The sequence below is a fragment of the Lagopus muta genome, chromosome 3 (genome assembly GCF_023343835.1).
Source record: "Lagopus muta isolate bLagMut1 chromosome 3, bLagMut1 primary, whole genome shotgun sequence".
Lineage (NCBI taxonomy): Eukaryota > Metazoa > Chordata > Aves > Galliformes > Phasianidae > Lagopus > Lagopus muta.
Genome location: NC_064435.1, coordinates 44932392 through 44946126, shown reverse-complemented (window position 1 = coordinate 44946126; position 13735 = coordinate 44932392). Strand labels below are relative to the sequence as shown.

The window sequence follows — 13735 nt, the reverse complement described above, 5'->3', positions numbered from 1 at the left end:
AGGAATATATATCTCTGGCACCTTGTCTGACCTAGTATGTTGCAAATTTTAGGATAGTAGCCTTTTCTGCAATCTGCTACAGCTAGCAGTGTAACTAGCAGGTAGGGTAGGGTGAGCTTGAGGTGTGTGAATATCAAGGCATTTTTTCAGCCAGGCTCTGTGGTGTGTCTTTGTGCTGCTGCTGCTGCTTGTAGCAGTTTGGGAGAGTATGGCTTGACCTTGCTAGACGTGAAGCTGTGACCACGTGCTTGCAGTTCTGAGTGCTCTGAAGTGCCCTGTTCTGTTTCAGCAACTGCTGACAGCGTTTTAAAGCAGTAACACTGAAATTAAACAAAGTTGTAAGTGGAAATGATTAGGGAGTGTTTGTCTTCCTCCTGCAGTGGGATGAACTGTGAGCAGCAGTACAGCGAGCCATCTCTCAGGGCACAGAGGGCAGGTTTTTGGTGGTTTTGTTTTTTTTTTTTGCATTCACATTTTACATGGGTAACATGAGTTGAAATGAAACTTCCTTTTTGTGGTTGGTTTTTTTTTTTGTTTTTTTTTTTTTTTCTTCGCTTTTCTTGCTCTTCGCTGCACGTTGTGCTTTTTGTACTACACACCAAGCCCTAACTCCTGCTGCACTCACCTTGAGCAGGTGAGCAGAGATCCTTCAGCTTTATGGGCATAAGCACGCTTCAGAACCCAGCGATATACAGCCCTAAAATAGCTGAAGGTCACGCCGACATCCCTAGCAGAGCAGCACGACCCGCCGGCTGCCTTTTTGAAACAACTTTCAGCGTGTGACGGGAAGCGCCATTAAAGGCCGCGGTTGTTTCCCAAGGGCAGCCGCGCACCCCAAACCCCCGCAGCGCCACGGGATGCCTGCAGCCCCGCCCCGTGACGCGGCCCGGCCCGGCGCGGAGCCTCAGCGCCTGCGCGTCCTCCGCATGGCGCTATAAACACGGCGGGCGGCGGCCGGGCGCGGGCCCTGAGAGGCTCGGGGCAGGGCTGGGCTGGGCGCCGCCGCAGTAGGACGAGCCGGCGGTCCGGGCCCGCCCTCCGCCCGCCCTCTCTCCCTCCCGCCGGCGGGGGAGGCCGGGCCCACGTGGGGCCGCTGAGCAGTAGGCAGCGGGGTGACCATGTGTGCTGGGCGGCGTGCCGCCGGACGGGGCAGCGCCTGATCGCTGAGCGATGCTGCGGGGCGGCGCGGAGCCCTACGCGACCCGGCCGCCCCCCTCGCCTTCTCCTTCTCCATGAGCGCCCCGGCGGCAGCGGCGGCCCCCGTCAGGCTGATGCCCGGCGGGCACCCGGAGCAGCCGCCCGCCGGCTCTCCCGCCGGGGGCCCGGCTCCCGCGTGCGGCAGCCCCGCCGCCAAGGTGTCCGGCTGCCCGGCGCCCTCCGCTCCCTCCGCGGGGCCCCCGGCGATGCGTGCGGCTGCTGCGGGGGGCCCGCGGCCGCTGGTGGTACCCAAGGGGCCGCCCACCGCCACCATCCAGCTGCCGGCCAACTTCCAGCTGCCCCCAGGTGAGTGCCTGCCCCCAGCCGCGGAGCCCCACGCGTGTCCTCCCGCCTCGTCCCTCCGCGTGGGCAAATGGGAGCTCAGGAAGCTGGGTGAGATGGGGAGAGTTGGGATGAGTGCCCCAGGAGTTGGGAGCCGGTCGCTTTTCTGCCCCGTGAGGAGGGTGGGTGAGGTGGGGTGTTCGCTTGCCTTGCGGGACGTGGAGAGCACGGGCGGCTTGAGTCGGGCACTATTAGGGGTGCTTAGAGCACCTGAGGCGGATTCAGGGTGGATGTGGAAGCTGCCGCGTAAGGCAACTTTTTGCATTCCGCGCAAGCTGTTACAGTGGAGTTCTCTTGGCTGTGGTGGCTAACCAGGCCCCTGCGAGCCCTTCGTGGAGCAAAGCATCACTCTGTGTAAGGTGTGCAGTGAGAATGCTCGAGGGGCTTGTCTTTTTATCACACCTATGCGGGAAATAAGTTTGTAGATGTACTTCATGGAGCAGCAGAGTGAACGCTGGTGTAGCACCCAGTGCTGCCTTTGTGGTAGCGATGACTTGGGATGCTATCAGGGACTGCCCAGGTGTTCCTACCTGTACCACAGTGACTGATACCACTACTCTTACTCTCCTGAGGTACACAGTTGCCTCTGCTATTGTTGCTGCAGTTATTTTCTGCTAGGACAGCTCCTTTGTCGGAGCATCTTTTTCAGTTACTTCCACGTAGGATGCTGCCTAAATGGAGGTCTGACTATACGTTCTGTCCTCTGCTGCTGCATGTTTGCATTTCCTCTTTTTTGTTTCTCTTTCATTTTTCTTTCTTTATTTTTTTCTGTTTCTTTTTCAAAGACACATGTCTCTTTGGGATTTGTTAATATAAGGGGAAAGAAAGTGTTTAATAAGTAAGTTTTGCTTTGGGTTTCCCAGCACTCACATGTGCTGTAATATCTGGGTAAGTCAGCAGTCAGGGATGAGTCTAACTCCCTGTCAACTTTCCTCTGAAATGAAATGTGGTGAAAATGTTTGTTTCTTTATTATTTAATAGTCAGGATCTCAAATTTTCAGGGTTTTTACCTAATGCTTTACTCTCTGGAATGTACTGGCATTCATCTTTCCATGCAGGTGAAGGCATGTATAAGTAGCTGGTAGTTTGGAAAGTGCAACTTAGCAATACTTTTTATTTTCTTTTTTTCTTTCTTTCTTTTTTCTCTGCTATAGCTTGATACAGGTAAGTGAAGGCATAGTGCAGGGTATAAACTGGCTTGTGTTGTGGCAGTTGGCAGATGTAACAAAAGTGGTGTTACCATTCTGTTGCATCATCTTGTTTTCCTTGCTCTTGGGACAAACTAAGAAAGAAGACTTTGTGTTGAAAGTTCAGAGGTACCAGTACTCTGCAACATTTTAGCTAGAATTTAATACACCAAAAAGGGCACCGACGATGTTGGATTTCTTATGAATTGGTGAATGTCTCCAGGAAATGTTTCAGAATGATCATCCTAAGGACAATTTTAAAAATGCATTCTTGCTTGATAAAGTGTTAATGTTCTACCCCTGTCTTTATTACTCATTAAAAATTGAATTGATATAAAAATCATCCAAGTGCTGTAAGATGGTATAGCATTAAAACTACAAGTGTTGGACTACTTAGAAAAAAACAGTGGAATAAAATACTGAATCCTTAAGCTTGCAGAGTTTATTCCAAAGAAATTATAAAACCTAGCCATATGGCCTAAAATTAGCTAGGTAGAGTGCACCTGGCTTTAGAACAGTGACATTCAACCTGCAGTACCTGTGAAAGCTGGTAAGAAAAATGCATGCAGAAAGTATGCTCTCTCTGGGCTGCAGTTGGAGGCATTGAAAATGGCTTCTTCTAAGAAAAGGTGGATGGCAACAGCACTTTTATTTGTCATTTTGCAGTACTTGTGAACTTGCAGTCTAGAGCAGGTTTTGCTCTTTTAGCTTTATAGACAGTTGCTGTTTGCAGAAAAGAAAGGCATCCAGGACAGCAGAACTTGACTCTATTGTTTGGGGGGCACAAAAAGTTCTTGATGACTTTCAAGAACTTGGATTTAGGCTGTTCTTTCTTTTTCAGCTTCTGCTTTTCTCTTCCTTGCCCAGAGTAAAGCGAAGAGGTGGGAAAGTTAATGTCTGATGACCAGGTATTTCAATCCTCTGAGCTTGGATTATGCTTCTGCCAAGTGATACTTCACTGAGTTTCCCATGGAAGATTGTGGTGCTTCACAAGTTCTGCACTGCATACAGAACCAGACTTGTACATGACTAACAAGGGTATTTAATCATTTTCCTCTGCAAAAGTCCCCCAAGGGTCTGTCTTGGGACCGGTGCTCTTTAACATCTTTATTAATGACATCGATGAGGGAATTGAGTGCACCCTCAGCAAGTTTGCTGACGACACCAAGCTGAGTGGTGCGGTTGATATGGTGGAAGGAAGGGATGCCATTCAGAGGGACCTCGACAGGCTGGAGGGCTGGGCTCGGGTGAACCTGATGAGGTTCAACACAGCAAAGTGCAGGGTTTTGCATTTGGGCCGGAAGAACCCCAGGCACCTGTACAGGCTGGGAGGAGTGGTCCTTGAGAGCAGCTCGGCAGAGAAGGACCTGGGGGGGGTCCTGATGGACGAGAGACTGAACATGAGCCAGCAGTGCGCTCTGGCAGCTCGAAAGGCAAATGGTATCCTGGGCTCCATCAGGAGAGGGGTGGCCAGCAGGGACAGGGAGGTGATTGTCCCTCTCTACTCGGCTCTTGTGAGGCCCCATCTGGAATACTGTGTCCAGGTGTGGAGCCCTCAGTACAAGAAAGACATTGAGATTTTGGAAAGGGTCCAGAGGAGGGCGACTAAGATGATCAGGGGACTGGAGCACCTCCCCTATGAGGACAGGCTGAGGGAGTTGGGCTTGTTCAGCCTGGAGAAGAGAAGGCTGCGGGGTGACCTCATTGCAGCCTATCAATACCTGAAGGGAACCTACACCCAGGAGGGGAGTAAACTCTTCAAAAGGGCTGACAACAGCAGGACTAGGGGAAATGGTTTTAAGTTGAAGGAGGGAAGATTTAGGTTGGATGTTAGGGGGAAGTTCTTTACTAGGAGAGTGGTTAGGCCCTGGAACGGGCTGCCCAGGGAGGTTGTGGATGCCCCGTCCTTGGACGTGTTTAAGGCCAGGTTGGACAGGGTCCTGGGCAACCTGATCTGAATGTGTATGTTTGGTGGCCCTGCTAGGCAGGGGGGTTGGAACTACATGATCCTTGGGGTCCCTTCCAACCCGGGTGATTCTGTGATTCTGTGTGAAGGCTGAATAGCCAGATTAGTGCTGTGTTCCTCTTTTGTCCTTAGAGTATCTCCTGTACCAGCAGTCATGAGGTGGGAGACTCTGCCTGCCTGTGCTGTTTTCAGCCAAAGACTCTTTCACACACCTCTCTCAACAAGACAGATTCTACCCTGAAGCTTTGGTTGTTGTGTTTTGCCCTTAAAATGCTATTAGCTCTTAGACTGGATGATGGGTCTGTCTCTTCCTAAATAGAAGGAATATCTGTGATCATCAGTTACTGTCACTGTTAACTTTTGCAGCATTTCAGAGTTTTGTACTTCATGAACTTGTCTGTATGACTGGTGAAGACCAGGCAGTGACAGTGAGTGCAGTGCTGCCAATAACATATGCTTCTGACCCCAGCTCTGGGTGCTGTGGTCTGTGCTGTTCCAAAACTTCCCCAAACTGCAAATATCTTGTCATAGACCACGTTCTTAACGGGGAATTGAACCCTTGGTTAACTTAAGCTTCCTATTGCAGGAGGAAATTGTTGGGTTGTGCTGCTAAAAGAAGGAAATGGGTAAAGGCTTGGGGAAGAGAAGGAGTGGTGAGGTTCCTGGTTACCTTTATTGCATTTGATTTCCTTTTTTCTTTTTTTGAATGGAATTCTGTGTCTGTGTGGATTTTACACTGTCCCAGTCCCTCAAATTGCGTACAGGTGTTGGAAGAGACAGTCATATCTGCTTCTCTCCCAAAGGGACAAAACATTGCAGAGCTCATCTGGCTGATCCTCTGTTGTTACCTTTGGATCTGCTTACTGTGGCAGGCTTTCTGTGGGAGAGAACTGATCTGCCTGGCTCTGTTTGGTGCTGCTGGTGAGCCAGTACCGCTGGAGGTGTCTACTTCACACATCTGGGCTTGTGTCCTGACTCTGCCTTACTTTAGGCTAGCATGCTTGTGTGAGGCTCAGCTACTACACCAAGGCTCCTCTCCATCTGCCTTGGAGGCAAAACAGTGACAGGTACAGGTCCTTGGCTCCTATTTGCAGCTCAGTTGTCTTCACTTGTGTATTTTGGCCTGTCCCTGGCAAGCTTTCTGCTGCCTGCAGCTTATCTGGGCTGATAGCAGATAGCTGTTGAGAAGGCACAACTGAATGTTGTGGCAGGAGGCAGGTGAACAGTGAAGCAGGCACCTGCAGGAAGGAGGAGGGAACTGAAGCAGTGTGTTTCTCAGTGTTCCCTGTGTTTCTCCTAATTGTGTGGGCTCTAAGGTTGTTTGTGTAGGTGAAAGCAGACAAATATCATCATCCACATCTCAGCCAGCATAGTGGCTTTCCTGTACTGCACTCTGAATCTCCCTTGTTCCATTCTGATGCTGTTTCTTGGCTGTAAAGCTGCATGAGGGTTTTGATGTTTTCATAGTTGCATCAGTCCTTTGCTTTTAGAATAGAAGTGCTAATTTTTAACTTCTTATGTTTTGATTGTTTAGTAAGTGGTTAGTCAAAATGTTCTTCCAGCAGATCAGGAAGCTAGAGACTTTGCTTCAAGGTCTGCAGTTCCTGGATGTGGACAATTTCTTGAATTCTAAGTATAAAACTCATCCTGTAGATGACCAGAAGGTGCTAAATGATGCATTCTTTCAACCTTTAATATCCCAATAGTGTCCTCTGCTTAGCAGGTTTACCTGAGTTGATTGAAAACTTCTCTCTTCAAAAGCACCAGTGCCAGTCAGCTCTTCCCTGAGTGTTTGTCAAAGCTGTGGCAGACCTGAGGAACCAATTCAAATTTAACAGGTAGTGAGCAAAAGTCTTCTGCTGCAGCCAGTAGGAATTTCAACTGCTCCATAGGATTTGATTTGACTTTCACAACTGAATGTGTCTAGCACAACAATGCCTTCATATCATTAAATGTGGTGCCCTATGGGAATTATGATTTCAATCTTGGCAGTAGATATAAAGCTAATTTCTAGATTTATGGTTTTCACATAAAAGCAAATGCGCTCTGAATACTGAAGCACTGAAATACGATGCTCAGTAAAATTAGTGTTTTAGGCTGTTCCAATCTTAAAGTCAATTGGGCTGTATTGCACAGAATTACAGCTGTTGATTGGTGAATGCTTAACTTAATCCTTAGAAAATGTGAGCCTGACTTCTGTTGCTTTTGCGGTATTTAGAGGACCCTTTAGGTTACAGCAGAAAAAATAGCATCATCTGTGCACAAATGGATGAAAAAATACTAAAGATAATTCAGTATTACTTTCTCAAAGACTGATGAAGTAGATAAGCTTTGAGTTATTTATTTCAAGCAGTTTGAAATAACAGCCTTCTTTAAGTTCTTTTACAGAACCAAGTATTTGCTGTGCCATGTGGTGGAAATCTGTGGTAAGCTTATTGAGTAGAATTGCATCTTACAGTTACTTATGCAAGTTTTGGTATAAGTTGCAAAGCTTTTGAGGAATATAAAAAGAGTAATTTGTATTGTTCTAGGGCTTGTCTTTGTCTTTTGTCATCTGAAGTTTTTTGCATAAAGCTACTTCTCTAAAAACTCTGGTGATTTCTCAAGAAAAAGATGTTTAATTTACAAAGGTGAAAATACCACAATAGAGGCAGGTAATGTACTTCTTGTTGAGATTGTGATAATCGAGGTCTGTCCTGCCATTTCTGTCACCTTAAGAATGAAGTCCTCTGGCAGATTTTTTCTACCAGTATTGCAGGAAAATACTCTGTAATCAAGACTGAAGTAAGGAAAACATGATGGCAAATAGAAAATCCTTGTTACTAATGAGCAAATCTAGTTTCTGTTAAGCCTGGAAAACTCATGAAGCTCAGTGTTCTTGCTGGGTAACTTGGAGCAGATGGATGTTATGGCACATGGTTTTCACAGCTCGTGGTTGCAGGCCTCTTTCAGTGCACAGTCCCAATTTGTCGGAGGCAGGAGAAGTGGGTTTGTTAGTATTTGCTGCTCATAGGAAAGTTTCTTGTGTGGATATTCAGGCAGAATTGAAAGGTGGGTGATGCAATATCCTCTGGTTGGCACACCTCCTGAAGGCTTTCACCTGCAGCTTGCCAAGTGGAAGATGCCAGATAGTTGATGTGGAGCCCTCAGGAAGCCAGATCCGTCTATTTGGTAGTGTACTACAAGGGAATGTTTGTATTGAAAGAGTTAAGTGTATTCATAGCATCATTAAGCTTGGAAAAGACCACCAAGATCATCTAGTCCAAACATCAACTCATGTCTGTTACTGCTCTAAACCGCATCACTCGGTGCAACATCTATGCTGTTCTTGAAAACCTACAGAGGCAGTTACTCCACCACCTCCCTGAGCAGCCTGTTCCAATACCTCACCGCTTTTCCTGAGAAGAAATTTGTCCTAATGTCCAATCTGAACCTCCCCTGGCACAACTTCAAGCCATTACTTCTCATCCTATTGCTGTTACCTGGGTGAAGATGCTGACTCCCACCTCAGTAAAACCTCCTTTCAGGGAACTGTAGTGATAAAGTCTCCGCCAAGCCATCACAGTTATCTCAGATGCTCCCCATAGGACCCTTCACATCTCCATTTTCTTTCTTCAGAACGCCTTTATGTAACTTCTCATTACTGTTGAAATATCACACAGTTCGTTACAGTTTCAACAGTATCTGTGTAGAGAGGAGTTAATACTTCCATAAATGTTTTGCTGTCTTCTACGAGAATTTTTGTTTGCTCCATCCTGTTTAGGACAAGGACGATAATCAGTGTTAAAACTCAGTGTTAAGCCCCTTGCCTGTCTTACTGAAATATATGAAAATCCATTCAAAAGAGGGGTGAATTTGTGCTGTTAGAGAAAATCAAGTGGAATTCAACCTGCTGCTGCTGTTCTCTGCGTGAACTCTAAGAAAACAAAAGTCTCATTGTAAAGCTAATCTGGATTGAGTTAATTCTCCTCTTATTTAAAGGAGACAGGGATCTAAAGGGGGATGATGCTGCCTTGTATTAGAATTCTGTTGTGGTGCCAGTTTGTTTGTTTTTTTTTTTTTAACCATCTTTTGGTTTTAATTTTTTATATTTGTTGAATGAGTTTCCTGTTTCTTTCTAACAACTTCTCTGTAAGACCATTCTGGAAATGGGAAGTGCAGGGTACTGATTCTTAGGAAGCTGTGTGCTGCAATGTCTCAGACTTCAAACTTCAGATTTAAATAATTTCAGTAAAGACTAGGACTTCAGGGCTAGCTAGAAGAGGGTGTGGAATATGGATTCAGTACCTTTTTGTAGCAGAAATTGTCTAGAAAACAAGGAAATGGGCTCCTCTGAGGTAGTGTTTCGTTGCTATCAGCAGAGTCCTCTCAAATCCACAAAACTCCTTCATGAAGTAACTTGGGTCCATTACAGAATCACAGAATCACCCGGGTTGGAAGGGACCCCAAGGATCATGTAGTTCCACCCCCCCTGCCTAGCAGGGCCACCAAACATACACATTCAGATCAGGTTGCCCAGGACCCCGTCCAACCTGGCCTTAAACACGTCCAAGGACGGGACCAGAACTCAGTCAGATCACTTTATCTATAGAAAGTCCTAGAACTGTCTGATTCCTTAGACAGGCAAGAAGCCGAGCTTTGTGTAGTAAAGTTGCAAGCCCCGGAGATAAGATGTGGACATGCTGATGGGAAATCATAGAACCATAGAATGATCCCAGGAGCTGAAAGACATGGCTCAAGAATGTGAGTTAGATGTTCTCATGATATCAGATAAGACTGCCTAGTGGAATGCAGAGTTGGCTTGGAATCCCGTATGCTTGCCCATAATAAAACCAGAAACTCTTGGGATTCTAGTGTAATAAATACACTTTGAATTTGAATAGAAGCAGTAGTGCCGTCTTGGAACTAGGCCCAGAAAACATCTAGGATCTGTCAGTTATTTACAGCCCCTCCAAGATCCAACACAATGTCCAGGTTGTCTTCAGTGTTTGATATGAACATCTCTTCTTTGCTGTAAGTAAGAGGTGCTCTACCTTGCAGATGGGCTGGTTATGTTTTTGTATGGGGTTTTTACTGTAACTGTAAAATTGCATGGATATTATACTTTCAAATAATGAAGTTTTAACTCTGTGCAAAGTGCAGGAAAGCTCTTAATGGGAGCACCGGCCTGTAATCTGTGAAAAGGCATAAATGCTGTGGGGAGGAGAGGGCAGGACTGCTGGTCTGTGAAACAGATATCTGTCTGGGCACAAAAAATGCATTAGTGAGCAGCTAGCATCCAGCAGTTTGGATAACTTACTCATTAAGCTGTGCCCGAAACTTGACTTCAGATATTTGTGTTTTTAGCATTTTATTACATTAGAAGTTATAGGCCAGAGTGTTGTGGTTTAACCTAGCAGGTGGCTGGCTCATCACCACACAATCATTCGCTCACTTCCCCCTTCTTCTCAGTGGGGTGAGGGAGAGAATTAAACGAACAAAAAAATGCCCCACCAAAGTAGAACTCACGGGTTGAGATAAAACTATTTACTAAGTTAGAGAAAAGGAAAATAGTTATGGCTGTATGTATATATGAATGTACATAACAAATGATGCACAAGTAACTGCTCACTACCCTCTGACTGTGGAAGAAGAGGGAGAGATGAACTCCCCCCCTCCCTCAAGACCTGTTCTGCTTGATATCGTGTGGTATAGAATATCTCTTTGGCCAGTTTAAGTCAGCTGTCCTAATTCTGTTCCCTCCCAGCTCCTTGGACCCTTCGCTGTGAATGGCCTTGCCTTTGCACAATAGTTTAGCAGGCAATTGTAAACACGTGTGTGTTACCAACAGTGTTTTTCTCCTAGAACCAAAACAGCATCATATCAGGCGCTCTGAAGAAACCAATTCTGTTGCAGCTGAAATGAAGACAGAGTTCATAAGTTCACGTTGTGGTGTTTGTGCAATTGGCAAAGATGCAATCAACTCATTTAAGCACTTGTGGGATATGGTATTTCCCTGCACCCTTGTGCTTTATCAAACCTATCTCTGTTCTCTTGTAGCATAAACGCAAATTAGGATTATTCCCTTTGAATGCTTTTCTTGATGTGGAGATCCATGTACCTCTGTGCAAAACAAGGAGTCTTGAATTAGAAGTAAACGTTAGGTATCTCAAGGTGGTACTGCAAAATCCATGCACTAGTCACAGTTCCTGAGTTCCAATCATGATTGAATTTCTCTTGCATCTACTGACATCATCTTCCACAGGTTTGTGATGATTGTCTCATGCAGTGAAGTGCTTTATGAATGCAGTCTACTACAAGCTGAGCAAGTCAGTTTGGTCTGTGTAGTGTAGACAAGCTCTCTGTCCTTCTTGTCTGGAAACTCTTAAGAGATGTCACAAGAAATTCCCAAGCAGGAGATACCTGTGGCTCTCCAGAAGATCAGTTGTCCAAATACAATTGTATTCAATTTAGAATAAAAGATAGCATTCATCTCGGTGGACTAGGTGCTAAACGTAGCAGCTAAACCTCTGTGGTTGCATCATTTTAAGAGTGAGAAGTTACGCTTGTCGTTGGTGTTGTCTCTGGATTGGGCTGTCTTCCTTTCTTCATATTCAGTACAGGAATCTGAAGTAGATATTCAGGAAAACTCAGGTACTGGTTGGGGGGTTGTGAGGATTAAGTAGTTATTGTGCATGCTGTGGGGTCCATACTTAATCTGAAAAAATAGGGTCCCTGCATGTTGAGTCATGTACAAGTTGGGTCGCACAGTATCTAACTCGCCTATCCTGTCTTTCATGGTATTTCATAAAAACTTTATCTGTAGTGGACTTTTGCAGCCTGTCTACAACACAGTGCACCTTGCTATGGTCACTGTTTAAGTAGTCAGTCTTTAATAATGAGCGTTTTAGATCTGTCTTACTCCTGAAATCTGTAACTTTTAAATGACTCAAGAAAAAATGCCTTTTGTTTTTGTTTTTGTTTTTTTTTTTAGTTTGTTCTTGCTTGTGTTTTATTTAGGAAGCAGGTGTGAAAGGTATGATTTCCTAAGTAGGAGACTTCTTTTCACTTTCTTATGTTGCACTGCAGTCTACTATTGCAAAGCAGTTCTATAGAGCTGTTGTGCTAAGCAGTTCTGTTGGAAATCATGTAATCAAAGCGGCAATTCAACATGACAGTTTAAGCTTCAAATGTAACAACATATGGTGCATCTCCACAGGAGCACACCTGCTAGCTAGTGCATCTCAGGTACCTGCAAACTCCTTTTGGCTGTTCTCCTTTGGAAGTGGCCTTGACAGAAATTGAATGGTGAAAGTTGCCCTTGTGGGATGCTTTTAAGGTTCATTGTAGTGCAGCAATGTTGGGGAAGCCCTGGGCTTTGCTTGGTGGCACAACTTAAATTTATTTCCAATAGTGCAGTTTTGTTGACACTATTCCCTGAAGCCCATGCAGGTGATGTTACCATGATATAAACAGATCTCTGCCTTAATCTCACTTTGTTTACATATCTGGTAATGTTTTGTCTTTGATATTTCTGGTTATAATGAAGAGATACTTGTCCCTCAACTTCATCAGGTATCTGGAAGCTGCTTCTTCCACTAACCTGTGTTTGTTCTTTTTTTTTTTATTTCCAACTTGGATGATAAGCACAGCCATGGTTTAGAAAACTCAAATTGGATTCTAATAGGTTTAGAAAAAGCTTGGTTTCCTTGGCAGGTACGATTGGCAAAGCATAAACTTACAGCTGAGTTTTCTTGTATTTGAAGTAGCAAATGGGAATTTAATAGACAGGTTTTGGTTTTCCATAGCACAAGCTGCTGTTGTGGCTGGGTAAGATGTGCTGTGAGTAGTGACTGCCCAGCCCTGGTCTGAGTGGTGCTGGGCATCCTTTCTGAAGGCTGAGCTCCCGGAGCTTCTCTAAAGGAGAAGCCAGGTCACTGAGGAGAGCTGTCAGGGAGACTTCAGTGTGAGAACCTGTAGTGTGGTTCCTTCTGGTTAGCCTCAGAGGGAGCTGAGCTGGGTCAGGTTGTCAGTTCCTTCCCTCTTGGCTTTCCTACAGGACTGCATCTGAAGGTAGGATTAGTAACTTCAGCATTAGGTCATTTCTTCTGTTTCAAGGTGGTTGTGGGTTTTTTTGTTTGAAGATATGGGAAAGTATAATCTGTCACAATCAGAAATGGAAATTCTTTAGATGATCCATTTCTTGGTTTGCTGTCAATTCTTAACATTGGGTTGTAATGGCCAAACTGTGTGTTTGAGGCTTTGAAGTGATGTCTTATGGCTTTTCATAACACCGATTGCAATAGTGGAAGTTTCAAATTTGTCTTAATATATTTTCTAAAGTCAGCCAGTTAGGTATTACACCTGCAAGAACAATAGTGGTGAGTTACCATCGCATTGGGCTTGTTGGTTTTAGAGTTCTAGTTTCACTAGTTGTTGCAAAAAACTATGAACGTGAAGAGGCTTTCACTATATAAAAATTCTGCTGAGTTGTACAAATAGAGCAGAGTTTTAAGTTTGTTCGAAGTGGAAAGGTTCCTGTTATGCCAGAGAGGCCTACAAGACTGGAGTGGCCTTGGGTAACTTCTGCTATGGATGCTCTCACCCAAAACAAGCTTGAAGGCATTTTTAACAGCTTTGATGAAGCATGGATGTCCTTTTGCAAATTAATTCTGCTACTGGGTGGATAGTTGCCTTGTGTTTCAGCACATGATGCTGATGGGTTACTTGACTGTTACAATGAAATGTGTTACTGCAAGCTGTCAGTATTTATGGTTGGGAGGGTTTTTTGTGCTTTTCTTTTAATTGCTCAATAATTTGCTTATAAACTGTACTGTATTTGCATAAGCTTGCTGCCAGTGTATCTCTTGTGTTAATTTCTTGTCAAGCGGAGCCTGCTGGAAGTGCTTCCCATTGAGGTGACTGGAGGAGAGAATACTCTTCAGGCATGATGTTCATTTCTGGTGGAGCTTAACTGAAACTTCACACCAGTTGTGCAAAAAATAACCATATAACTGTGCTAACTGTGGTAATTATCCTATCGTATGGAGTAGAATTCAGAGAT

At 45.0% G+C, this 13735-nt stretch overlaps 1 protein-coding gene across 4 annotated transcripts in view; it reads left to right on the top strand.

Moving 5' to 3' along the window:
* The first annotated feature begins 981 nt into the window (after positions 1-981).
* Positions 982-13735, top strand: part of TAF4B (TATA-box binding protein associated factor 4b) — a 72485-nt gene continuing 59731 nt past the window's right edge. For 2 of the 4 annotated variants that reach the window (XR_007376047.1, XM_048940283.1), the window contains exon 1: positions 982-1503. Coding sequence is in view for 1 of the 4 variants with exons in the window: in XM_048940283.1 (XP_048796240.1) it covers positions 1233-1503 (271 nt within the window). In the remaining 3 variants the exon portion in view is untranslated. Of the gene's footprint in view, positions 1504-1878; positions 1899-13735 lie in introns of those variants that run through there. The other 2 variants (XM_048940284.1, XM_048940285.1) reach the window with 2 other exon arrangements.